At 40.2% G+C, this 27,423-nt stretch overlaps 2 protein-coding genes across 4 annotated transcripts in view; both read right to left on the minus strand.

Moving 5' to 3' along the window:
* Window positions 1–785: 785 nt before the first annotated feature.
* Window positions 786–10,684, minus strand: LOC121950710 (prosaposin receptor GPR37). The gene is made up of 3 exons (XM_088079656.1): window positions 10,414–10,684; window positions 7,579–8,984; window positions 786–3,397 (listed from the first exon to the last, which is right to left on the minus strand). Exons 2-3 carry the CDS (start codon window positions 8,512–8,514, stop codon window positions 2,570–2,572), a joined length of 1,764 nt encoding a protein of 587 aa, XP_087935782.1. The 5' UTR covers window positions 8,515–8,984; window positions 10,414–10,684; the 3' UTR covers window positions 786–2,569.
* A 141-nt stretch (window positions 10,685–10,825) lies between these two features.
* pot1 (protection of telomeres 1 homolog) overlaps window positions 10,826–27,423 on the minus strand; it is a 68,779-nt gene continuing 52,181 nt past the window's right edge. Inside the window, exons 12-21 of one of the 3 annotated variants that reach the window (XM_088079654.1) lie at window positions 20,170–20,354; window positions 19,390–19,487; window positions 17,326–17,352; window positions 17,011–17,167; window positions 15,621–15,829; window positions 15,235–15,370; window positions 13,694–13,779; window positions 12,740–12,834; window positions 12,058–12,163; window positions 10,826–11,191 (exon numbers count right to left, since the gene is read on the minus strand). In XM_088079654.1, the coding sequence (XP_087935780.1) occupies window positions 11,052–11,191; window positions 12,058–12,163; window positions 12,740–12,834; window positions 13,694–13,779; window positions 15,235–15,370; window positions 15,621–15,829; window positions 17,011–17,167; window positions 17,326–17,352; window positions 19,390–19,487; window positions 20,170–20,354 (1,239 nt within the window). In that variant the 3' untranslated portion in view covers window positions 10,826–11,051. Of the gene's footprint in view, window positions 11,192–12,057; window positions 12,164–12,739; window positions 12,835–13,603; window positions 13,780–15,234; window positions 15,371–15,620; window positions 15,830–17,010; window positions 17,168–17,325; window positions 17,353–19,389; window positions 19,488–20,169; window positions 20,355–27,423 lie in introns of those variants that run through there. The other 2 variants (XM_088079655.1, XR_015776937.1) reach the window with 2 other exon arrangements.

A 27,423-nucleotide genomic window follows, 5' to 3' on the forward strand; every position in this document is an offset into this window, starting at 1 on the left:
TCAGACTCTGCCTGCACATATATAGATATTTTATTTTTATTTACCACATTTCTGAAACGCTGCGTTCGGCCCTGAAAAGGATGTGTCTTCTTTAGGGGCCAGACTGCGCCGGTTCAGACCAGAGACCATCAGAGACAACTTTCTTTCAGACTAAATGAGCCTCAATGTGTTGCCTGTGGTACTGTGGCACTGTTCACTGCGGCGGCCAGCTGAGAGGCAGACTCCCTCCATCGTCATGACAACCACGGGAGGCGAGGACAATGGCGTGCTGTGTCCTCCCCGGCTGGGCGGCGTCGATGATGACGAAACGATGGTGAGAGTAAAACCAGCTGAGGTTTGTGCTGAGCATGACGCGGCAAATTAACTGCAGCTGCATTTTTTTTTTTTGTCATTTTAGCAAAAATAAACCCTGAAAAACTGACGTGCATGATAAATGATACTCTTTCACTGACTCGTTTCTGATTTCTGTTCATGCCTGAGGAGCGTTCAGTTGTTTACTGGACTGACTGTAACTCTCGGTGGAGGACACATGTTGTGTTGAGTCTAAACTGTACAAACAATGGCTGCTGTGTCCTCGGGGTGGACGGCCATAGAGTCTCACTCTTTTTATTTCTTTAAATTAACATGTTTTCTTCTCTGCATGTAATTTTCTTCATGTAATTATTTTTCAACAAACTTTGACAGTGCCCTTTGTGCACTTTTTCTTCTGATTTTAGAAGTGCCGTTTTTGGAGCTGCACCGCACAAATAAATCAGCTGTTTAAATGCAGACCAGGGTTTGAGAAATCTATTTTAAAATATTTTTAATTTAAGTGACACTTCTCTTGTGGCTAAAAAAACAATGAAAAATTAAAAAAAACCAAAAACAAACAGTAACTGTAACATTACATACTTAGCAGAGTGCATCATCAGCAAACACAACACAGCACCAATGTTTTCAATATATTACTGTGCATCCCACTGACTCACTCACACAAAGAAAGACAACATCCAAAAAAACAAACCACAGGTGCTGACAGCAGCCATGGCTAAAGATGAAGTTTTATGCTCATTATCCTACACATTTAGCATAGTTTGGATCTTTTGAAGTTTAAATGTAGTTTGGAGAAGCAGGCTTTAGTCTGTCACTAAATTTGAGCAATGCAATGCTGTGAACAGGGGCAGCAGTAAAACAAATCCTAGCCACCCTGATCCAGGTTTCAAAGGGTTAAACTTAATTTTTTTACATTCCTAAAGTCCACAGCAGTACATTACTTAGCTTCAGTGGCAGTACTCCTGCCTGCTTCTCCAAACTGGGGAAGTATCCCCAACATCTACTCTGTAATACACTTACTGTGGATAAGTACCTCATAAAACCCCACTTTAAATATCAAAACTATCCCTTTCATGTAACACTTTATTTTAGAGGTCCATGCTTCCTTCATTATTTCAGGGTTTCCAACACATTTATTTATTTGTGGCCGCTGCCATAATTAAAACATCTGCCGCTACAAATAGATTTTGGAAGCTGGACCTTTCATTTGGGGCGCTATTTGAATATAAATACCATTTCGGATTTATATAAAACGCACTTGGGGGAAGACAGCGCAGCAGAAGGTTGAAGGTTCAACTTAACCATTCATTGTGTTGCATCATTAAGTTTGCTTTCACTCACAAACAGCTGATCCTCTCATCCATTACTCTGATCAGCTGTGTACAGATCAATTATCCACCCTGCGAGTGACAAACTGCTGTAGAGGAAAAAGAACTCATGGAGGGCTCCGCCTGCGCTCCGTTACAACTAAACAAACAAAAATAATCTTTTTTTTTTCAGGGAAATTGAACTGAAATAACACGTAAAAAATAAAATGTCGATTAAAATATGACATATGCCAAGATGTGAAACCACATTTGCTTGTGATAATGACTCAGGGACGGTTTGTTGCATTTTGGGGGCCTGAAAACTTTTGAGACCAGGTCCAAGGCTGTAATCTTTTGAAAACGCTTTCCGTTACCATGTAAACTGGCAATGCATGGATCCTGTGAGAATGATGACATCGCTGACGCACTTCGGGCATGCGTGTGTTGTTCTTACTGGCCTGGCACGCACACTACAGCGTCTTCCGTTGTTTTTGCGGATCCGTGCACACATGGATCGTTTTCACAGTGAAATCATACGAAAATGGATTTAAAAAAATCAAAGTTAAGACTTTTCCATTTTAAGCAGGACCGTTTACGTCTAAACGTTATTTTCGGGGCTCATGTCTGCGTTCAGCATCTGTTAAACACAGTGAACAAAAACTAAAACCGAGTGCAGATTCCGTCAAAATACTGGTGAGTTAATAAAAGAAACTAATCACATAAAGCTAAACCCTAACACTGACTGTGTTCTTTCATATATAAACTCTGTAAACAGTGAAAAGGTGGACGGTGACGTCTTCAGTCGTCCGGCAGTAAACACAAATAAGTTCAACAGTCTTAAAAAACTCTGGAATTTAGAAGCTGATATGTCAACGCGTCCACCGATGAAACTCCTCACATCACAGGAATGACACGGAAGAAGTTTCGTCGAATGCTGTTGACCTTTGACCTCAGCAGTGAGTCCCCACGGCGCTGTAGGAGGTGGACGCCTCCCTGCGGATGGTGCTGAACGGCGACAGTTCCAGCTCAGTGGTGGTGCATTCGTTGTCGACGTCGCTGGTGGCGGCGGTGGAGGAGCGTGGCGGTCCGCACTCGTCGCAGCAGCAGCAGCAACAGTCCAGGAAGGCTCTGGTGAACGGCTGGCACAGGCAGAACAGCAGCACCGGCGTCACGGCGGATTTACAGAAGAGCAGCATCTGGCTGACCAGCTGCAGGATGTCCAGGGTCCTCCTGGGAACGCCGGCCGCCATGTACACGGTGATGATGTTGCAGATGTTCTCCGGAATGATGCAAAAGCCGTAGAGGATGGCCAACGCCACCACGGCGCAGTTCATCTGACTCTCCAGCTGGATCTGCTTCTTACTGCCGCGGACGCAGGCCCGCTCCGCGTGGCGGATCTTGCGTGCGGTAAACAGCGAGCTGCAAATGGTGAACAGCGTCGGCAGGCAGAAGTAGCAGCCAAAGTACCACCAAAGGCGAGCGCCGTCGTAAGTGAGTCCCAGGACGTACAGCGTGTCCGGGAGGTCAGTTGAGATCCGGATTACGCAGCGCTCGCACGGCGTTATATCAGGCGGGTCGCCGTCCTCGGTGACCAGCTGCCGGATCAGCAGCTCGGGCAGCGCCAGCAGCAGAGCGCCCACCCAGATGACGGCGAGCTTGGCTGTAGTGGACGCCCAGTTTTCGATCATTTCGTAGTACATCTGCACATTAGTGGCAGCACGAAAACGGTCGATGCACAGAGCGCAAAGTGTGAAGGTCGTGACCCCGAGAGACGCCACCTGGGAAGAGAGGAGGAGCGTCAGTTACGCTTTTCACAGACAACAGTTTTCGTCGCGTTTCTCAACAATGAGCTAAAATAAGAGACAGCAGCGTTTTTATATATCAGCAAAAACAAATAAAGGAGTCTATATTTAATGACTTATTTTCAATAGTCACTTCAGCTATTCAGCTATTTACACTCGTCCCTACGACGTGTTATTATGGATCCCACTGCGTGCTGCGATTGGCTATTTCTCGTCATGTTGATGCGTGAAGGCTCGAGACGGTTAGGTTTAGGGCAGAGAGGTGATAGGGAGAGCTAGCACTCGCTAATCTCAGATAGTCCCAAAGACTGAAGTGGTAAATTTACACGAAATAAACTAAAGTGTGACGCTGTATAAAAAGCAGCAGAGAGGAAGTGGTGGGTGAGTGGGCTCAAGAGACTTGCACGTCAACGTTGGCTTATCATTTTTAGATTTAAGGTAGCTGATGTATTATTTTCAGTTTACAGGGTGCATAAAGCTGCTAAATGCACGCTGTGTACGTAAAGTTTATCAGAGTAGCTGAACCGGTCTGTTCATTTTATCGTCGTATTTCATCGTTACTCGGATGCACAGGAATAAACACCAGTGTGCAAACAGCAGCATTGTTGGCAACGGACAGTTGGGTACAAATAACATCTGCCATCAATAAATCAGTTGACTGTGTAACAATTTAAACCTACAACTGAAATGTTTAGAAAAAGGTAGAAAGAAAAATAGTCAAAACATTGTGAGGTTTAAACACTTTGCAACGTTAAAGCCTCTGAAGACTTAAAGTTTTACTGAAAGTACCTCAAGCACCGCTTATCCACGGAGGAAACAAGATTTATTCTAACTGAAGTATGTTCAAACACACACACACTCTTCACCTTCCTGTTGTCATAAACTACATCTGCTTTGTCTCAGTGCCTGTAAACACTTCAGTGTATGAGTGACAACAGACAAGAAAACCAGTTGTTGGCGTGTGTTGAAGGCCGCGGTGTGACGCTGCTGTCGAGTGACGAACAACCTGATGTCACTTCCTGTCTAACTGCTGTAACTCATAACAATCTTTCTCCTGAGAAACATGTGGTTTACTTTCTGTATACTGACACAAATGAGTGAGTTTCACAATAGATTATGAAACTTTCTTGATTTTAAAAGATTCCTTCGAAAACTACAGTGTAATCGTGCGTCATTACTCTTTTTTTAATGATATCCTCCAACACATCTTTATCACTTTTAGTCCTTCAACTCCGCTGTCTAAAAACATCACAAATTTAGCCTTTTCATGCTCACAGCTCGCCTCTTTGCCGACCTCATGCTGTTTTTATGTCATACGGGATGGACGGCAGACATGAAAAGAGACTTTACCTGCAAGAATTTACGTCATCAGACAAATCAAGATGGTTTCTATGATTAGAGAATCGTCAAAAAAGGATGTGAACGAATGCGCGCTCCATTCAAGACTGTTCTGTGAATATGAGGGGCTGCTGCACCGAGATGAAAATATCTCCAAGTAGTCAGTCAGTACCTTCAAACCACGACAGTCAAAGAGCTCAAGGCAATGCTCAGGTGATAGAAAACCATGTCGAGTAAGAGAGAAAGAACCACATTACAGTGACATAATGTTAGTCTTATTCTATATTTTTTAAATTTTCATTATTCAATTGATTGATTCTTAGAGCCTTATAACTGTGCGTGTGTGTGTGTGTGTGTGTGTGTGTGTGTGTGTGTGTTAAGATTTAATCCTCCTGCTGTTTTGTGAGATTACGCTCCATTAAACATCTGAAGGAATAAAAAAACCAGACTGATCTCAGACCTGCAGCTCTGTCTGAACTCTGTATGATTGTGCACACTGACATATCTTATATCAGAACAGCAACTCTGGCTGTTTACATGTTAAAATACAGTAAAAATGTATGTTTTATTTATTTAATCGTTATTAGATTAAATCTATAACAATCGTTTTAAGGTTTTACAACACAATGTCAGGAAAAAATCCTGTTTTTAGCATTTTTAACACTTTTAACAATTCAAGACAATTTAATACTAATTAAGGCCATGTTTTTAAAAAAACAAATTTAATGTCTATAAAGACTTTTTAAGGATCTGTGGGAACTCTGGTTGTGTCCAAGCCTTCAACAGCCTTGACACAAAAAAAAACAGATAAAAAATTTGTATTTTTATTAAGATCTGATCCCAGACCCCCTTTCCCGTCTCTGTAACACATCAGAGGGTTTGGGGGGTCGTCGCTGTTTAATCTCAGGCTGAGGGACTCTTCATTAATCCTGCTCTTTGCTCTGATTGGACAGCAGGACGTCACGTGTGCACCAGGTGTCGTCTTGTTCATCAGATTAAAGACGGTCCACATGAGGCGACATTAAACCTGATTTAAACCCCGACTGCAGTCTGGAGCCGCTCTCCACCTAATTCTGCTCCAACACAAAATTTACACAAAAATTACATAAACTAGTAAAAAAAAAAATGATTTACATACTGTAAATATCTTTTTTTTAAATCAATATCAAAGTTACAATTTGATGAGTTTGTCAGTTAAAAATTACATAAATAATCTGGTTCTGACATTCAAATCTTGTAACTCAAAAAAATATGATTAAAGTTAAGTTGTTAATTCATCAGGATACTTTCTATCATACATTTTATGTTAAAAACTCGACAGAAAGCCTTTGTCTTTTTAAAAACGCAAAATACATTTTTACACTATGGAAACTAGTTAAATTCCTCCTTTACACATTCTTTTGTAGTGTTTATATGTTTATGAATTTATTAATATCTTGCTCTTTTTTGTTATTTCTAATTTTATTTTACCCTCAGTGTTTATTATCCCTTTGTTGTTTTTATTCTGGTTTTAAGCTATTTTTTTCTGTCAAGCACTTTGTAACCTTGTTAAGAAGAGCTGTATGAATAAAGTTTATTATTATTTTAGTTATGGAGCGTGGAAAAGGCTTGGGGAAGACTGTAATTTAAATTCGAAGGTCACATTTTTTCAAGTTTATCTTAAAACAACACACACACACACTATTGAAACAGTTGTGAGGTTGCTATGATTTTCCAGTAGATTTTTTTTAAAATCTACTGGATTTTCCCTCTTGGTGTTTCCCTGGACAGTAGATGAGTTTCCATTAACTCTAAATTTGTGCAAACTGAAACAGCGTTTATAAACTACACCTCATGGGAACACGCCAATTTTGAAAAAACTCCCATTTATTGCAAAAAAGTTTTTACATTCACATGAGGTGATATTTTAGGTGGTTCGAAAAAGCCATATTTCACAAAACTGCAAATGGAACCATTTTTTGGCTTTTAATAGGTCACATGATGCTATGGCTCTGTGGTCCAGCACATACAGGAGGAACATAAAGGCAGCATGAGCATTATGATCCTAAAAATTAGTAAAAAATAAATAAATACAAAAAATCATCTTGCAATTTTCAGGACATTTCTTTCCAAGTTGCTCATTGGCAAGAAATGTTCTGCAAATTCCAAGAAATTATTAGTTTTAATAAACTGTTTAAATTTTAAAAGAGCTAGGGGGGGAAGAGTGTCCTGAGAACTCAATATTTATGATTACCACAAATATATATTTTAAATTACTTTATGGAATTATTATAATTTTTAAAATATCTTTTCAGGTAATTTTCTTGTTATGTTGCTGTTTTTTTACTCTCTGTTTTAGCTGTTGTTTTTTTTCTAATTTTTAGGTATTTTTCTTGTTTTGTTGTTTTTATTTTTTACTCTGTTTTCTTGGTTGGCTGGTTGGTTGGTTGGTTGGTACTTACTCTTACTTTTTTTCTAATTGTCAGGTAATTTTCTTATACTTTTCTAATAATTTATTGCAGATTTCTTGGTCATTTCTTATTATTTGCTCATTGCCCTCTTCCTGTGTTTTTGAAAGAAATCAAGCCTCGGGTTTCAAAGGGTTAACAGAGGGAATATCACACACCTTTAATACTATATTTCAGCAGTAGGATCTGCAGCTGATCTACTTATATTAAATATGATCCAAATGTGTAGACTGGTCATTTGTGTATTTAGGAGTCTAACATGATCTTCAGACCTGCTCTCGCCTGACATGTAGCTCATGTTCACTCAGTAAGCCATTTCCGGTCTCTACCATCATCAGCATCAACCCCACACCCTTCCCTTCCCCCCTTCACCTCCAGGTAGGGGATGATCCTGCACGAGAACTCTCCCAGCAGCCAGTCCTTGGTGAGCTCGTGGAACACCACGAGCGGCAGGCAGAAGAAGATGATGACGAAATCCCAGAGCGCGAGGTTGGCCAGCAGCGAGTTGGAGATGCTCCTCATGTAGTAGTTGTGACACACGATGCACATGACCGACATGTTCCCGATGATGCCCACGCTGAAGATGACGGCGGCGGTGAGCACGACCGCGTACGCTCCGTACGACTCCGCGGTGACCGGGTAGAACGGGTTCTTCACCTGCTTCCGTCTGGTTCGCGGATCCACCGGTACAAGCGCCGTGGCGTCGGGGAAGTCCGGCATCGAATACTCCTCCTCATAGTCACTGCCGTTGAGTCCGAAAGGGGGTCCGGGGTCCTCTTGCTCCTGCGCCATGGCGGCTCCATCCTGCATCGTCTCGCTCCGCTTCCTTTTGCCGGGTTTTGCGCTCCGTCTCACCCGCCGCTTGTGTCCGTTCCTCTCGATGATACACGTGGGTCCATGTGTGGTCTGTTTTAGCACTTCTCCCGGAGTGCACCCACCACTCCGCGGCCCATCAGTCTTGTTTATATCCGTGCGTAAAGCTTCGTCCCCGGGTACGCGTCTGATGCGCCGCGCTCCATTTTGCGCGTCGCTTTTGCGCACAGCGCCCTGGTGTACCCGTGTCACCAACGGGTCAGAGGGTGACGGGTTTACAGTATCCAGCCACGAGGCCTGCGCAGTGTCCCCGCTAGTCTCCCCATTGTCCTCCCCGATGACTGTGCGCCATCTCCGGCTGTGCGCATTCCTGTCAGCGGCGGCGGATTCATAATGAGGGCTGAAAGTCGTCTTTGTTTTCGGCCCGTGGAGCTGAGTCGCGACGGCCTCGCTGCACAGCCACAAACACAGCAACCTCGAGAATGGAAGCAGCATCGTGTGAATTCTGTCTAACCCGCGAGATCAAACTGATACGTGGTCCAAAATGATCCATCCATATCTGGTTTCTGATAATCAGCCCCAAAAAAGCCAAGATCGTGACTTTAAACTGCCACAAAAAGTGAGTTTTCCTTCATCTTTGCGCGCAGCCAGCTTTCACAGAGTCTTTGGTTGTGTATAAGAGGCGCACCTGTCAGGTTTGGGTGCGTCCCGGAGCGGCTCCAGTCTGGAGGCATCACCAAAGACACCACAGCGGAATAAAAGCCCCAAAACTAAGTTGGTAAACTTGACTGACCGTTCAGATGCGCCGCAACTAAGGGAGGAGGAAGAGGAGGAGGAGGGGGGCAAGTGGTGAATCCCAGCCGTTGAAGGTCCACCTCCGTCCCATGAATCTTCTGCGCTCCGGAGCGTTGGGAGGCCGCCGCAGAGCGAGGTGAAGTGCAGCCGGCGGAGACGCAGAGGTCCGTCTGAGAGAGCGAGGAGGACCCGAGAGGAGGAGGAGGAGGAAGAGGGGGAAGGCGGGTGGGAGGGAGGAGGAGGAGGGAGTTATGTGTCAAACCTGCTCTGATCTGATAATAAACTGTAAAAACAACACAGTGAAATGTGTGTGATTATCATGAATTACACAATCAAAAGTGTCCTTTTTTTATTTAAATGGAACAACTTTTCTCTATTCACTGCATGCTTATGGTATTTGTACAATAATGCATTTTTTTTAATTTAGTTGCTAAAAGTTAAAATAAAGCAGCAGAAATTTCTCAGCATTTCTCTGCAGTTTGTTGAGAAGTTTAAGATATAGGATGTAAGTTCCAATTAAGAAATGTTATCTTTGCCACAACATCCATGATTTCAAGATAAGTTCACAGAATTCAGCATCAGAGCAATACTTACAGGTCTTTTGCACCATCTAGCTCAAAGTTTGTGTATTTCACCAACACTGCTGCAGCAATCTGATCTGCAACATTTAAACTAAAAGAGAATATTAAAGGATTTGTTTTGGGGTTTTTCACTGTTATCTCCTAAAAGAAAAACTGGATTTAGACTTAGTGTTTGAATCTTATTATGACTGCTGGCCTGAATGTAAGTGCAAAGTCAGAATACAGTACATTTAGTGTTTGGGTGCTGTACTTCAGTATAAATTTAAGGTACTTGCATTTTCTATTTTATTTTATTTATTTTTAGTATTTCCATGTAAAGCTTTCTCCAAAAACTCTCACAGAGAAATAGCACTTTTTACCTAATAACATTTATCTGACAGCTTTAAATATCCACTTGTGTTGTTGCTGATTGTGATAAACTGAAGGATGTGTGGTGAGAAAATTCTTCTTCAGCTCAAGGAACTCTTTAAAATCCTTACTGGATCAGCTGGAAAATGCATTGTTACAAAGCTGAAAACAGCATTAATTGGCTTGATTTCTTAAAAAATACATGGGGGCAAGGGGCAGTGAGCAACTTGGCAAGAAATGTCCTACAAATTGAAAAAAAAAAAAAAATAGTGAAAGATGACAAGAAAAAAAGGAAAAATGTCCAGAAAGCTATATTTATAATTCCTATAATTATATATTTAAAAAAAGAAAAAAAAAACTTTTGAACCATTTCATGTTTGCTGTTGATTTTGTTTTGCCTTATTTTCTAGTAATTTTCTTGTAATTTTTTTTTTTTACTCATTTCTTACAAATTTTTGTTGCTCATTACCTTCCTGTTTTTGCAAGAAATCAAACCAACTTGCTCAGATTTCAAAGGTTAACCTCATTCTACTGATACTTACTTTTACTGAAGTACATTTTAAATGGACTTTTACTTTTAGTGGCATATTTTCAGTGTTGTATGAGTACTTTTACTCATGTAAAATACTGAGAACAGCACATACTGGTTTATGACTTGATCTGTACTGACCACCTTGCTCTGACGTGGGACTGCAGACGTCTCTCTTCTCCAGTGATTTCCGTGTCCAACACCTGTCCTCTGGAGAAAAGAGGACAAAAACAAGTTTAGGTGACAACAGAGAGAAAATACTTTTGTCAGCAGATGAGACGCATGAAGACCACAAAACACTCCACAAGTTTGCCAACGTCACGTTCATTCTCTCTCTGCTCAACAACCAGGACAGGAGGGCTCCTGCTTTAATGGAAAATGAAAGAATATTCTGATAAGTAAATAAATAAAATGTGTACAAAGAAAGGATACATGTGCTTGTTTTTTGTACTTACCATGAGTGTTATTATTTAAGGATCAAACAGGTGCATCATGTTGTGAACCAGCAGATGGTGCAGAAACACCACAGATCAGAACTGAAAAGTGCTCTGAGTGAGGAGTTTCACCTAAAAACTAAGACTTTATTGAGAGAATCTTTTAAATCAATACGCTCACATATCAGACAGCAGTTTGAAACATTTTTTTTTCCTGTACATTAATTTTGTTTTACACAATAAATACGAATAAAAGCCACAAAGGATGTAAAATACAAAATGAGCAGAAACAAAAGCAGTTTTTCTCTGTGCAGGACTCTGGTTGACCTTTGACCTGCCGGCGGTTCAGGCGGGGTCGGGTTCGGAGCGCGTGCAGTGGGGTTTGATGATGGTGCTGTGGCAGATCTGATAGCAGGTTTGGCGCCGTCCTGCGTCGTCCTCGGCTCGGTACCCCGTCAGACACAAATCCATCCATGGACGCTGACCTGGAGTAAAAAAAAAAAAAAAAAAAGAAAGAAAAAAGTTTTATCTTTTTCAGAGAGACGAGCAAAATAAAATTAAAAACAAATATTAAAGCCAAGCAACAAACATGCAATAAAAACAAAAGTTAAATTAAGAATAAAAATCCTTCAAATGATGATTCTCTTCTATTAAAGTGATGAAGACTTTAATGGCTTAAACCCGCTGCCCTCCTCTTTTCACTTTTTTGGGTGTGTGCTGCTTTCGTTACCATGGATATTTGTTTCACTTTCTGCTCCATACTTTGCATGAAAGTCACAGCGCGACACACGCAAGTCTTCAGTCTGACTGGAGCTCCATCAGAGGCTGAAGTTGGTCGTAACTCTGAGCTCTAAAGTACCTGAAATATGTCTGAAATCTTCTCACCTGTCGGGTCCTAAACTCTGAGCGTCTTCTGACGGCGCATGCGTGAAGCCGCAGCAGAATGACACACTCAGAAATAAGAAAACTAAATAAAGAAGGAAAGAACAACATAAATTTGACCTGTTATTTTGGTTTTGTTTCCTTGTGTATTTGATTCAGACTTTTAAGCAGATAACAAGAAAACAAACATTTCTTTTCAATATTTGGTTTATAATTAAAACTCTCGCCCTTTTTTAAGTTTTTCAGGCAGAACTGAATAATTGAATGAACGGATGATACCGGACCCACTTTGGGCATCATGTTTGTATGAAAGGAGCTACATACATAAATAAAGTTGAAAGCTGATTCAGCTGCAGACAAATTAATCAGATTTTACAGTGAATGATTCTGTTAAAATTTCAGTGAAGCTGCAACAATTTCAGGCTTTGAAACTCTTCGTTGCAGCTTCTTGTGGGTTTGACAGACGTACCAGCGCTGCCTCCTGGAGGACAGAGGGAGTCCATCGTTTGACGGATGCTGCTCTGAGCCTCCTGATTGACTGACACGTCCTCCGCAGACACGCTGAAGAACGACTCCTGATGAGAGACAAAAAATCTAAATCACTCTTTAACGTTAAAAATCAATTTCTACAAACAGTTTGAGTTGTTTTATTCTTTAAGATGTTTATTTGATATTTATTTGAATTCTCTGTGGGAGCAAAGTTATTATACGTTCTCAAAATTGCAAAACTTTGCTTAGAAATTACTAAACCTTTCATTAAAAAAGTTGCTGATTAATTTTCATCTGATTGATTTCTTGATTTATTCTCTTATTGTTTCAGCTCTCAATCACAATTTAAGTCCTTACGCCCCATAAACACTTCCTGTTTTGTACCAACAATACAGAAAGTCTCGTACTCACCAGGTGAAGTGTGAACCTTTCTTTAAATTCAGATAACTTTTGCCTCTAATGCACATTAATAAACATGTAACAGGTCACAGCAGACAACATATGAGACAAACTGACGCTGCAGCAGAAACACAAACTTCATAATGCTTCCTGTCGTTTTGTTAAACGTTGAGACAGATGGAAATAAACTCAGATTTTCTCCTTGTAATGTAATCTCCTCTGATTCAGAGTCAGCGTTTTTTTAAATGTGATCTGAAACTCACGGCGTCTCTCCACAGGAAGACGTCCAGCGTGTCGGTGGCGTCCTGCAGCTCGAGCTTCATCAGCAGGACGAACTGCAGCAGCTGAACGCCGAGAGCTGCAGAACAACGAGAGATCAGAGGCATTAAACGCTGTGTGATTTATTTCAGAGGAAAAAGAACCTGCAGCTACAACAGATCTGAGATCAGCCAGGAGTCGTTAAGGAGCTTTTACAAACCTGCTGACTCAGGAGGAAAGAAAAAAGCCCGACATAAAACTACGCATGAAAGAGCGAGCGAGCAGTTTTTAACTTTGTTGTTATACTTCTGTTTTCTGCAAATAAATCTTTAAAAATGAATAAAGAAATAGAACGAACATCACAGGGAAAGCAGTAAACAGCACAACAACTCCCAAAGATTTTCAGTTTATCTTTCAGTTTATGCTGATGTAAAGAATATTAGGGCAGAAACTGGTATTATTCATGTTTATTTTATTTTTTATTCTAGATAAATTTGAAAAAAAAAGGGGGTAGGGTTTGATAAGTATTCACTTCCTCCAACTTATTTTCGGACATTAAATATTTCAGTTTGTTGACTGAATGTCCAAATCTGGTGTTGTTTTTCTTGCTTATATTATTTTTACATGCAGGTTTTAATGTGTGTTTTGATATGAAGCACTTGGTGCATGTAAATTCTTTCTTGTATGAAAGGTACATTATTATAATTATTTTTATTATTATATTTTTATTATTATGTTGCTGCATTAAATCAATGCTGCATTAATTTATGTTTTGGCCACAGCGGCATCAGAGGAAGCTGGAAACATATTATTAAAAAACATTTAATTAATGTGCACAGTCCCTTTTTTCCTATAAACTAAATACTGACATTTGGCTGTGTGTGTGCTGTGTTCCTGGTTTTTCTCCACCGCCACGTTTTCCTCTCAAAGTCGAGATTCAAACCAAACTCGTCTCTCACCCTCCGCAATGATTTTCTCGTCGATCAGCTCGACTCCCTCAGTACATGAAGGTTCCTGCACTGCAGCCTCCGAGCACCGCGGACACCTGAAACACACAGGACGCCACACAGAGAAGAGATTCAGTTTTCGGTTTAGGCCTCCTTCACTGAGAGTAAAACAGCGACATGATCTTTGTAAATATGAACCAACTCAACTGTTCTCAGAAACACTTTCCTTCCACAGTGAATTTTAACCCTTTGAAACCCGGATCAACATCAGTTTTCTTGTGGAACATTCAGGTGTTATTCACAAATATTTAAACCTTTGAAATCTGAGAAAAATGGTTTGATTTCTTTCAGAAACACGGGGGAAAAGGCAAACAGCAATGCGACAAGAAATGTCCCACAAAATGCAAGACTTTAGGAAAAAGTAACAAGAAAAGTACCTGAAAATGAGCTTTAAAAAGAGACAGAGAGAATCAGTAAAACATGATAAACTAAATGACTAATGATGAATGAAAAATTTGAAAATGTCAAGAAAACTTTATTTCTGATTATCTTTTATAATATATTTAGAATTACCAGGAAAAAAAATCTATATATTTAGCAGTTTTTCCTTAAACTTTTTGCAACTTTCTTTCAAATTTTGGGTCATTTCTTGTTAAGTTGCTAAGTGCGTTCTTACTGTGTTTTTGAAATAAACCAAACCAGTTTGCTCAGGTTTCAAAGGGTTAGGTAAGAAGTTACAAGTTACAGGAAAAGAACCTAAAAAAAACAACAACAAAAAAAGAAAAGAAAAAAATGCAAAATACAAAAAGAGATAAGTAAATAAAAATAAATTAAAAATGTAAATAAAAATAATAAAAAAATATGTAGATAAAACTGGTAATAATAAATATTATAACGAATAGATATTTGAGCATTTTCCCTATCATTTTCCTCTTTCTATCTCTTAAGAATTTTTTAGGTCCTTTTCTTTTTCCTAAAGTCTTACATTTATTGAAATAAATAAATAAAATAAAAAATGATGTAGTCGGAGTGCTGTCCTGATCTTGACTGCATTGATATGCACTTTGAGGATTCAGCACCCAATCTCAAAAAGTTTGTTTGTCAGTGAGTGTGTTGTTTCTTATTTTTTACCAAAAGAAATCAACAGTTTTCTCAAATTTCAGAGGTTTCAATGCTTCCATGCAGAAGCAGCTGAACGCAGCAAAAGAAAACTGATGTAATTCCAGGTTTCAAAGGGTTAAATGAAGCTCTAACTGCATAGAAGGATTTATCTGTGTGAGTGTGAGTGTGAGTGTCAGTGTGTGTGTGTGTGTGTGTGTGTGTGTGTGTGTGTGTGTGAGAGTTTGAGTGTGAGTGTGAGTGTGTGTGCGTACGCCTGTGTGTGTGTGTGTGTGTGTGAGAGAGAGTGTGAGTGTGAGTGTGTGTGTGTGTGTGTGTGTGTGAGAGAGAGTGTGAGTGTGAGTGTGTGTGTGTGTGTGTGGGAGTGAGTGTGAGTGTGAGTGTGAGTGTGAGTGTGAGTGTGTGTGTGTGTGTGTGTGTGGCTCATCTGTGACCCGTAGTATCTCTTCCTGCCTCGGAACAGAAAAGGAGCAGACAGGTCGAGCAGAGCCAGCTGACCTCCTGACGACCTCACAGGGACGATGTTCTGGTAGCCGGCTGCGAGTTGACGCGTTTCCGCCAGAGTCGAACCTGTTTGTATTTTTGATGGCAGCAGAGAAAAATAAACTTTGAACCCTCCTGAGGACAAAAGGATGTTTTCCCCTTGAATGTGTTCAAAATTTCAATTTTACATCTGCTCATAAGAAAAATAAAATAAAATAATATTAAATTAAATTAAATTAAATTAAATTAAAGTGCATTAAAATAAAATAATATTACATTAAAATGCATTAAAATAAAACAAAATAAAGGAAACTAATCAGTTAGTTAAGACTGTTACCCATGAGGAAGATAAGCTCCTTCGTTTTGTCCTCTGACATGAGCTGGGTGGACAGGTGAACGCTCAGGGCTCGGTTTGGGGGTCCTGGGGAGTCTGTGGGGACATTGACCCTCCCAGAGAGCGCCCACGGTGGGGGACTGAAGGGTCCAGAGTCCTTGGACGCCTCAGAGAAGATACCTGCCACCAGTTCATCATCCGGGACGTCCTGCCTGAGATCAGAGAGAAACCAGATATCTAATTTCACTTTTACTTTTTTTTCCTGCTCATGGAAACAGACAGTTTCAAATCAAACCAGTAGTTATTTGGTACGTTACATTCCATGACCGTCAATCAGTTATTCAGCGGTCAAAACTGACAGAAAAATGAGAGAGAGAAAAAAAGAATCAAAAGCCAAACTCAGCAACTCACCATCAATCAAAAAAAAAAAAACATTACTTGGCAGCTTCATATTGACTAATTATCTTCTCCTAATGCATTTTTTTGAAGTGAAAGATATTGATTTTACCTTTTAAATTCTTCTCGAAAGAATTCCACAGTTTGACTTTAATTCATCAAATTTAACAAACTGTAAAGTGCGCTCCAAAGTTCATTTGTCTGCTGTTACATCCGAATCTTTCTTCACTCTGAAATTTGGCATTTTGCATGTTGTATATATTTTGGATTTGCACCTTAACCCTTTAAACCGGGATCCACATCACTTTTATGTGCAGTGTTCACAGTCTTTTAAACTTAAAATCATGAGGGGGGGTAAAGAAATGGCAAGAAATGTCGACAAAACATGGTAAAAAGTGATGAGAAAACAGCCTGAAAATTAGATATTATCAACAAATTTGGGAAAAATGTCTGGAAAACTATTGTCATAATCTTAAACCAAAATTATGATATTGATTTTTTTTTTTTTTACCTGTTTTTAGGTAGTTTTCTTGTAGCTTTGTATTTTTTTCTTGCTCATTTTTGGGCCATTTTTTGTTTAATTGGTCCTTGCCTTTTATCCATGTTTTTGAGAGAAATCCAGCCAATATGCTCAAAAGGTTAATGTTATCATAGAAATTTTTAAATTTGCACTCTTTTTTTTTCAAAACATTAGGACTCATAAATTCCGATTGACCGACTTTAAATACCATTAAAATCTGATTGGAAATTAATTAAAAAATACAAACAGAGAAGTTATCACATTGCTCACTGAACACTTTCTTTGGCCGAGCAGAGCTGCAGCGGCGGATCAGTAAAAAATATCATAATTTATTCATGTGCATAAAAATAAAACCAAAAACTTAAAAAAAAAATGATACTAGGATACAAGCTACCGGAAACATCAAGAGCTCTCTCTCTCTCTGTGTGTGTGTGTGTGTGTGTGTGTGTGTGTGTGTGTGTGTGTGTGTGTGCGTACATTGATGTACACTTGCTGCAGTAGAGCTTCAGAGCCTGGTGGAGTCTGTGGGGCTCGTAGGATCTCAGCTGGACTCTGACGTGGTGAATTCGACCCGGATCGGATCGCTTCACCTCGGACAGTGTCACCGGCTGCGTGTTGTGACCGCAGCTTCTCTCTGAAACACACATTCAGGATATGGCCTTGAATTACTTTTTCTTATATCATGTTTTTCTGCAGTTGGAGCAGCTGCATTTGTTCCCGTTTTTAAAAAATGTGGACTGCTTGAGTTCACAGCAGACCTGTTGAGCCGCTGCAGTGTGTTGTGTTTCGTACCTGTGCTGCACTCCACGGTTTCACCTCCTAAAAACAGATACAGAGGAAACCATCGAGGACTGAACCAGATACACAAATCAATAAGAGATAAGTAGCACAAGACTTTAAACAAACTGCACTCCGCTGAGCTGCGGGGAAAAAAAGAAAACATCCCCTGGTCTGAAAAGCATTTTATTAAAAGGCTTAAATCCTACAGCATTTTCCTGCCACAGAGCAGCAGTTTCCAAAGAACCATCTTGAGATTAAAAGCTGATAAAAAATTGCATTTCCAATTCTGTTTCTACTGAAATTGCTCTATAAAGGAAAGGCGGTAATATTCACAGCAAATAAAAGCAAACGATATACGAGAATTAACGATTTACGAGAATTATGCAAACAACAGCGTTCAGATAAAGACAATAAATAAGCACATTACACAAAACACTCTGACTTGCAGAGACCTTGGTGTAACTTCTTTGAAATCCACTTCATGTGGTGTGTAATAAGAAAGTTGCATTTCATTAATGTTGTGAATTCAATATATTTCTTCTCCTTTTTGCTTCTTTACCTCAAAAGACCCACGTTTCACGGAAACTGAATTACTTTACATAAAGCCACACTGTTGACGTACGTTTATAAAGAAGTTAAATGTCAAAGAAGAACCTGTGTCCCAAATATTTTGCCCACTCAGAGTTACACAACAGACATCAGGCCTTCAGCTCTGAACACAGACAAACAGCTGCAGCTTTAAAAGAACTCCTCTGCATTAAAAAAAAGCTCCCACTGTCTGTGTGGAAACTTTTAGGTCACAGCCAGTTTGGACTTTTTATTTTATCCCCAGTGAAGCGTGGGCTTTTAGGCGGCCCTGCTAATGGAAGCAGCTCCCCGCAGCTTCCCTCCATCCATCCGTCCTTTTCCTCGCTGAAGAAATCGGCCTGTCTGAGCAGTCAGGATGGTCATATTTCCGCTGTTGGCGAACGCGTCCTTCATTTAATCAAAGACCGGCGGGCGGCCAGCACTCACATCACTCATCCTTCTTTGTATTTTAGTCACGCAGTGAAAATATTTTGATTTTCCTTCTCAGTCATTTGCAGATGCTACACAGAGGGTTTAATGGGGGCAACGAGTGTTGCCGCAGAAAGCTTTTCAGACACATTTTTATATACCAGAGTTTTACTCAATTTATGACCTGCGAGCAAATTCTGGCCCCTGACAGGGTGCCGGGTGGCCCCCAGCTATTTTCTAATATGATAAAAACAAGGTGATTCACACTGGGAATTGTTTTTGTACTTTTAGAATAAAAAAGGTACCAAAGTGCATAACACAGCATCAAAATAGAGCTTGTTTATCAAAATAAAGTGCCAGTGGAGGATGCCCCGCACCCCCAACAGAGGTCTAGGCTAAGACATCGATGTCCTAAAATCCTAAAACATCCTAACATCCCAGAAAGGTCCTGGAGTCAGAGAAACATCCTAAAAACCTTGAAACATCCTACAGTTCTAGAAATGTCCTGATATCCAAGAAATGTCCTAAAATCCCAGAAATTTTCCAAATATTAGTAACATCCTAAAATCCTACAAACATTCTAAAATCCAAGAAATGTCCTTCAATCTTAGAAACGCCCTAAAATCATAGCAATGTCCTAAAATCCTAGCCATCTCAAAATCCTAGAAACATCCTAAAAATCCTAGATATGTCATTAAGTCCAAGCAGTGTCCTAAAGTCTTAGAAATGTCCTCAAGTCCTAGAACTGTCCTATAATCCTTGAAAAATGTATGGCGCCTGAATCTAACACTGATGCTAGGGTTTTAAGAGTGAAGTGAAGCCAAGTAAAAACGAACTATAATGTCAAGCGATAATGAGAAGACGTGTCGATTTAGAACAACCTCGATAGCAGCGCCGATCTCGTCTTCAGCGGTCGCCCTCGTTGTTATAACTCCTACCTGGTAAAGGCACTTTAGTGGTTCTGATTGTACAACTCATTTGGATACATTTTTATCTAGGAAACCACTGTGTCGCATGATTCCAGACAAATCCGTCAACTTGGTGGAAAAAACGATAAATCTGAGACGCATCGATACATACCAGGAGACTCTGGCGGAGTGCTCCAGACCTCCAGCAACTCTGAGTCGTTCGGCTCGAAGAAGTTGTCTATGTCATCCTCTGGGAAGGACTCCATGACTCTACACATACATTAACGAAAAGACTTGTGGTTATTAGACTTATAATCATAAATACTACATAAATACAGCAAAACATACAGTAAAACATTCCAATTAACCCTTTGAAACCTGAACCAACATCTGTTTTCTTATACAGCGTTCAGACGTCTTTTGTAAGTATTTAAACCAATGAAACAGCATGTCTTTTAAAATGTGTGAAAAATTCTATCAGCAACTTGGCATGAATTGTCCTGCAAATAAATAAAAATGTATATATAAAAAGGTGACATGCAAAAAGCCTAAAACTAAAAAAAAGAGAGTTTAACTAGAAAAATGACTGAAATAGATAAAAAAAAGTACACACACATAATTGTCATAATTTTTTTAAAATGAGATTATAGAAAATGTTACTTTTCTTTATCTTTTTATGCTATTTTCACACAATTTTCTTGCAACCTTTCACAAATTCCTTGTGGAATTTTTGGTCATTTATTGTCAAGTTGCTCATTGCCTTCTTTTTGTGTTTTTGACAGAAATCAAATCATTTAAAAAGGTTTCAAGTGGTTAACCAAATACTGCTGTACTTTTAATACAGTGGGTTTTTTTTGTTGTTTCCAGAGCTCAGTCTGTAGTTTGCATATTTTTTTTTCTACAATAACTTTGATTGCAAATCTCTTGGGTGTATTTGTCCCTCATTCTGTACCTCTTCAGCTCCTGTACGACAGAGCTGTTTTCTGGAAGAACCCGGATCCCTCTGCCGTACGCCGTGCCTCCATGCAGGTGAAAAGCCAGGTGATCCACCTCCTGCGCCTGGCTGCTGGTGAGACCCGGCACCTTTCTGGATCCTGGGATCGCTCGGAGGTTGTAGATCCTCAGGAAGTCTCCGGGCTGATGGAACAGCCAAACGGGACAATTAACACACAAAAAAAGCATCAAAGATACAAAATCCTTCAAACATTAGAAAGATTATGTAAGAAAAAAAGACAAGCTGCAAAAGATGGGAAGATCTTGCAGTACACAAAGAGTTTAAGGGTTTATGACGCTGCATTAAAGATAACCATCAGGTTTAATGATGATTGGACAGGTTCTCATGTATTTATGTCCAAATCTGTGCTGGGTTACGCTCTTCTTTGGCAATGCCGTCACCCCGGTCAGTTGCAAAAACATTTTCTGGGCATGCTTTAATAGCTTATAAAAAGTAAATTTGGTGATTTTTGGACAAACTGTCATTGATTTATGGCAAAATTTAGCACCAGGCAAATGCACTTGTTTGGAACTAGTAGAGTTCCCTTTTAAATGCAACATTCAAAGTAATTTTGTGCACATGGTACAACATTGTTTTGAAATATATCCTGTAATGATTTGACAAACAATTTCTGATTTATGGTCTGCTTTGTGTTATGCCACACCCATTTTTTTGCTATTGTAGCACCCCCTAGTGGTCGATTTGAATGAAAATTTTGGGGTATATTTCAGGTGTGGACATACAGCAATTTTCGCAAGGGCCTAACAACTGTGGAGTAAGGTCTATTTATGTGCTGAACGACGCCCCTTTTGAACTTCATTGGCCAATATCTTAAAAACATGATGAAATATCAACAAGCTTTATGCAAATTTTTGATGAGCATGGTCCCACTGTAACCCGCAGTGTTACTCAAAACAATTTTCAAAAAAACTCGGAATATCGAGCAGATGTCGAATTTAATTACCTATTATTGGTCAAACTCCAAAAATTCTGGATCATACATTTCCCATAATGATCCTCTCCATTTGGTTTAAACAGCTGCGTTACTCAAACTTCAGTTTGTAGCACAAAATTTCTGTTTTGAAATCCAGCTTGAGTTGTGATGACCCAAATGACATCACTATGACTTCACAGAAGACATTTTACAACATGACCAATAAACTGGTGTTCATCATACAAGTTCCCAGCAAAACAGACAAAAAAATTAAATGGAGACGATGCTTTTTGAGAAAAATGTGTCAAATCCAAAATATGAAGAAGCATATTTTTCTTGCCAGTTTACTAACAATAACAGATATTTGCATTAGATTCAAAATTATGAACAAATTGTTTGTATTTAAAAACTTAGGCAGATTTTAGAAGATTAAACCTGCAATAACTGATATTTTTTAGCCTGAATCTAACCCAGCTTATCCATCGCTCATTGAACCAGCTCGTCTCTGTGAAAACAAACACGTTTCATAAGGATTCATCCAAATGGTCCGTCACACTTTTCACAGCGTGTAGGTGTAAGTGTAGACCTCATCAGGTTTCATCACTCAGCAGATGGCGCTGTTGCACCAGACTTCCAGTCAGCGTGGTGTGACAATGATTCAGAGGCTACTCAAAGGACTTGGTTTGTCGTTTTTGTTTTTTCTTTCCCTTCAGCTCTCCGTCACGACGAGCCTGCAGTCCACAGAAATCTTTCCTCACTCTCATCTTCAACAAACGCTTCACTGATCAAGTGTCTCTCACTTCAGAAATTAACACATAAAGAGTGTTTTTACATGACAGTTTTCAGTCAATATAAAACCCAGATTCACACATACGGTGTGGTAAATATGCATTAAAGGCAGAGAGCAGAGGAGCAACTCGGAAACTGGATCTTCTATAAGCTTTCTTTAAATCCATTTTCTCTGTACGGTGAGTAAAGTTAAGAGTCAGTGTCAGGGTGGATTAACAGCTGCTCTCCCGAGGCCTTTCCTCCTCTAAAGATCCACATGAGGAGCTGAAAGATGAACTGGGAGGACTGGAAAGCTGCCCCCACTCACAGTGAAGCATTTTATTATTTGAAATTATCCTCTTATCCAGAATTGTGTCCCCAAACCAGATGTTACTTTAAGGAGAAGCTCTGCCATTTATCTGAGTTTTAAAAAATCGAAAAAGAAATTCACTTGGTTTTACTTCCCATTTAATCCCATCAAAAGACTGGATGATTCAGTGGTGTCTGAGGACTGCAGATTTCAACCAGCTGAAACTTCTCCTGCTTAGAATTCCTTCAGTGTTTATTGTTCAGAAGGTTTTTACTTGCAGAAAAGTTATTCAAAGATGTCTCTTCCTCTTCAAAACAGACAGACCTGGTGATTAAAACCAGTAAAAACACGTTACAAAATATTTTTTTCTTCTACGCTTTGACAGCGCTTTTGGCGTAAGATCCCAATGCCAAAAGCCACCTTTTACATCTGCCTGACATGCTGCTGGACGGCGTCAAGTGAGAACGCTGCTGGACAGAACCGGACTTTCATTGTGGGAGTCCAGTGTTCACTTTCCGTGCGAATGTTTTCTCGCTACACCTTGTCATGTGGTGCCATGTGACGGCGGCAGCACATGTAGATGCAACAGCTAGTAGCTTCTCAAATCCTTGCTACTTTTTTGCTACATTTTTTTTCTATTTTTTTGACTCCATGGCCCCCTCTGCTGAAGCAGGACTGTTCTATGATAGAGAAGCGCTCATCAACGTCTGGAAAAGTTATGTGGGGTTTGGACTGAATGCTGCAACCGCTAGGGGACCTCCACCGACACCATACGATGAGTGGCCAGTCAAACCAGGGGTAGAAACAAAACCAAAAGCGCTGAACAGAGAGAGGGAGGAGAGCCAGCATCAGGGCGAGGCTGACCCGACTTGGATCGAGAGCTGTTCCTCTACCGGGCTTTCTTCTGGCTAATGTCTGGTCATAGGAGATTAGAGTGGATGAGATGTGATTGAGAATCACTCAGCAACAAATCAGAGACTGCTCTGCACATATCTTCACAGAGACATGATTAACCCCGAACATCCTGAATCAGGCTGTTGCACTGGATGGGCAGACCTTGTTCAGAGCCGACAGAACATAAGACTCAAAAATGCACTGCAGGAATTGAATGATGCCATCAGCATCAACATGCCCAAGCAACCGGATGGCATTTTTACAGTCAAGTCATCCTTCAACTCTAAAGATGTAGCAGGATCAAGGACAAATGTAATTTCATTTTTTAAACTATGTTTCATACACTATGATAAAAATGATTTATAAATCTATCTTCTACCTTGTGCTCCTTCCCCTAATTCTAACTATCCATACCAGCATGTGTGCTTCCTGACATCCCAGCATTGGTTGCCATGTGCTTTTGTTGCCTAATGATAACCACGTGCTGTGTGTTTACGTAGCAGCATCCAAAAGCGTCAGCAGCAGACGCAGGAGGATACCTAGAGCAAGTACACGCTGAACTCCACTAAAAAGCAGCAAAATGTGACGACTTGGGATGAGAAATGCTGGAAGTTGGAGTTTCCTGCTCAGTCTGTAGATATAAACAGCTCATTCTATGGTAACAAAAACACAATTCTTACTTTCAGGTGATTATACACTAATGAAAACATACTTATAATATTCCATATGTGTTAATATATACCCCTAAATCATACACATTGGAGCTTTAATTAAAATAAAAAATAGGTTTCCATTAGGATAAATTTTATGCAACAGGGCCAGAAATATTACTCACCTCCTTGCTCCTTCACTAACACGTTCTGGGTACATAAGAAAACATGCTGTTTGAGTGTGAATCATTATTAAGACCATATAAATCCCACTGAGGCAGGAAGCAAACAACGAGACCAAACAGACAGTATTTTTGTTTGCAGACTCGACGCAGGTTTTATTCCATCTCTGGAGAGCAGCATGTTTAGCAGAATGAGACAAAAGAAAACAACGGTAAGCACTCGTGAGTCCTGCTGTGTTTTCTCAGAGCTACACAAGAGTTTAGCAGAATCTACCACAGTTTGAGTTTATGAACAGGTGTAGGGAAAACTGACAGAGTGACTAATGCTGTAAAAAAAAAAAAGAAAAAAACCAGAGGACAGACGGCGGGGCGAATGAAGGCGGTGCCACGTGGTGTCGGCACTGATCTGGCCCGTTTCGAGCTTCCTGTCTGCATCCACATATTAAATCCTCTGCAGCCGTCCTGAGAGGCCAGGTGTGATTATAACAAGCAGACATTCAGCTGAGGGAAGCAGCACTAAGTTTAGACCAGGACATGACTCATCTGATCTGAGGACCAAGGTCACAGTTTGTCCAAAAGTACAGTCGTGTACTGAGAAGATGAAAGTTGATGAAAGTTGGCACTGCAGTTCGTCTGACAAAACTTGTGCTTCAATTGTCTTGCTTTGGGGTTTTTTGTACACTGATTTATGTAGGTACAGACTGGAGGAGGATTTAATCTGTTGGTGGACATGAGGCAGAATGGACTCCCAGGTGTCCCCAAGAAGACAACAGCAGAGTCTGAGGTGTCCACGAAAAGATGACAACAGACTCTCAGACATTCGCATGGTGACAATAACATGCTGCCAGGTGTCTTTGTAATGTCCCCACACACAGACAGGTCCATGAGGGATTTCCCAGCTTGGTGTACACTCTTAGAAAATAAGGGTTTGAAAAGGGTTTTTCCTGAAGGGCTGAGGTTCTACCAAGAACCAAGAACCCTTTTATTGAAAAAATGGTTCTTGAAGGATTGTTGAAATCAGGATCATCATCCTCTAATAGTGAAATGTTGACCCATGCCTACTGATGATATCTTTACCATCATTTCGCACCATACAACAGTAGGTGACCATGATTTTTTGACCCCTTCTGCTAAAGCACGACTTTTCTACGATAGAGAAGCATTAATCACATCTGGAAAAATTGTGTGGGGTTTTGGACTAAATGCAGCAGACTGCAAGAAGATCTCCACCAACTGCATACAATGAGCGGCCAGTCAGACCAGAGGGGAGAAACAAAACTGAAGTGCTGGACAAAGAGAGGGAGGAGAGCTGGCATCAGGGCGAGGCTGACCCGACTTGGATCGAGAGCTGTTTCTCTACCAAGCCTTCTTTTGGCTAATGTCCGGTCGCAGGAGAATTAAGTGAATGAGATGTGACTGAGGCTCACTCAGCAACAGGAAATCATAGAACGCCCTACATCTTCACAGAGACATGGTTAACCCCTAACATTGTAGGGATGCCCCACAGCCCTGGACAGAGATCCTAACTAAGCCCCTGATGTTCTAAAATTCTAGAAACTTTCTCAAATCCTAGAAACATCCTGATATCTGAGAAATGTCCTAAAGTTCTAGAAGATGTTATCTCAGATAACGAGCGTCCTTGAATGAATCGACAGAGGGGCTATAAATCTTATTTCTAATATGCCTTTATGTAAGGTTAGTGGAAAAAAGTGTTTATTTGGAATCAGTAACAAAAATCAGTTATCATTACTTTGTTTGCAATTTGTAACTGCAGAAAATTAGACCCAGAGGGTTGGTAGCTTTTAATATCTAACATAAAAGCTACAGATGTAGTTCATCCAAACTTTTATGGTGTTTGTGTGTCAAGAGAGACTTTTTCTACTTCTAATTTAAAGTCCTCATAACAAGATTACTTAAGAATATTTACTTTTTTATAGGAGATAAAAACTCTGGAGAAAAACTGCTTTTAATGCGTAATTACTTTAGTGTGTATATTTTATTGCAGTTTTGAGAGAATTCCTTATTATGACCTTTTTTTTACTTTTATAAAGTGTCTTTGAGGACCTTGAAAAGCGCTCTATAAATAAAATGTGTTATTATTATTATCATTATTAATAATAGAAGAAAATCACGTCAGATCATTACTACAACAGTCTGCAGCGCGACCAGCAGCAGGAGAATAAAAGGCATCGTTAGAGAGTTGTGACCGTCTTTTTGGGCTATTTGACCAATCAGATCACTCAGCTGAGACCACATTAAGTATAATGGGCACATTATCACCATCAGCATGTGCGCAGGCGGGGCATTCGGGGACTGTAGGACACACTGGTCCGTGGCCCTGAGAACGATCGGCATGTCTGACAGAAAATGGCTCCCCGCAGCTTCCCCTGCAAACAAACCATTTTCTTTTTCAAGAGGCTGAGGGAACTGAGAGGAGCAGCCTGTGGCGGCTTCTGTAAGTACTTGATCTGTATAAAAAACTAAACACTCCACCGTCCGCCCACCGCCCGACAGCCAAGACGCCACTGCCGCTGTCTCATGGTATTAGTGCTGCTCGGCTGCTCAGTAAAAAGGGATTCCTTAAAATTCAAAAGATTGCTTTGGGCTTCCACGGCTCCTCGTCAAGCTGAGGCTCAATAAAGCAGCCAAAAAACTCGTGCCCTCGCTGAGAAGGAGAAACTGTTCATTTCACACTGGCTTCTTTATGGAGCAGCAGGAAATGGGCTTTAAAAGCCAGACGGATACAGCCTAACTCGACTGCGGGGCTCTTTGTGCTGGAGAATCAACTCAATGGGGAACAGGGGACGTGACCGACTGCAGTACACCTCATTTCAGATTAAATGCCTCTACACTGCACTCTGAGTCTTAAATAAAACAATCAAGGACACTAGTTAAAGACTTTCACTGTTGAATTATCTGTCTATCATGTTTGAATTCACTTGAGTTCAAATTGATATAACTAATTTGATGTTATCAGTGATATCAGCATCAGGGTACCACAACCTCACGGGCACCAAGGTACTGTCCTTCACAAGGTTTAACCCTGGTTGGTTGGTTTGATTTTTTTTAAATCATGGGAAGAAGGAAATGAGCAACAAAAGACAAAATTACCCAAAAATTTTCAAGAAATCAGTAAAAAGGTATAAAAACTTGGGCACCCAGTCGCTCAGTTGGTAGAGCAGGCAAAAAAACAATAAGTTTTTAAAAAAAATGTTTATTTATTTTTAAAAATAATTTTCTTAATCTACTGATTTCTTTGAAATTGTGGATTTTTTTTTTTTTTTTTACCAAGTTTATCATTGCCTTTTACCCATGTTTTTTTTAAAGAGATCAAATTTGCTCAGAGGTTTTAATTCTTGTGAAAGGCATCTGAAAGCAACACAAGAAAAGTGATGTCACTTCAAGCGGCTCAATGATATAAATTCAAACTGGTGAGCAGTGACTGATTACATGATCATGACATCTGTTTTTCTG

The sequence above is a fragment of the Plectropomus leopardus genome, chromosome 7 (genome assembly GCF_026936395.1).
Source record: "Plectropomus leopardus strain MGB_pleo_1.0 chromosome 7, ASM2693639v1, whole genome shotgun sequence".
Taxonomy (NCBI): domain Eukaryota; kingdom Metazoa; phylum Chordata; class Actinopteri; order Perciformes; family Serranidae; genus Plectropomus; species Plectropomus leopardus.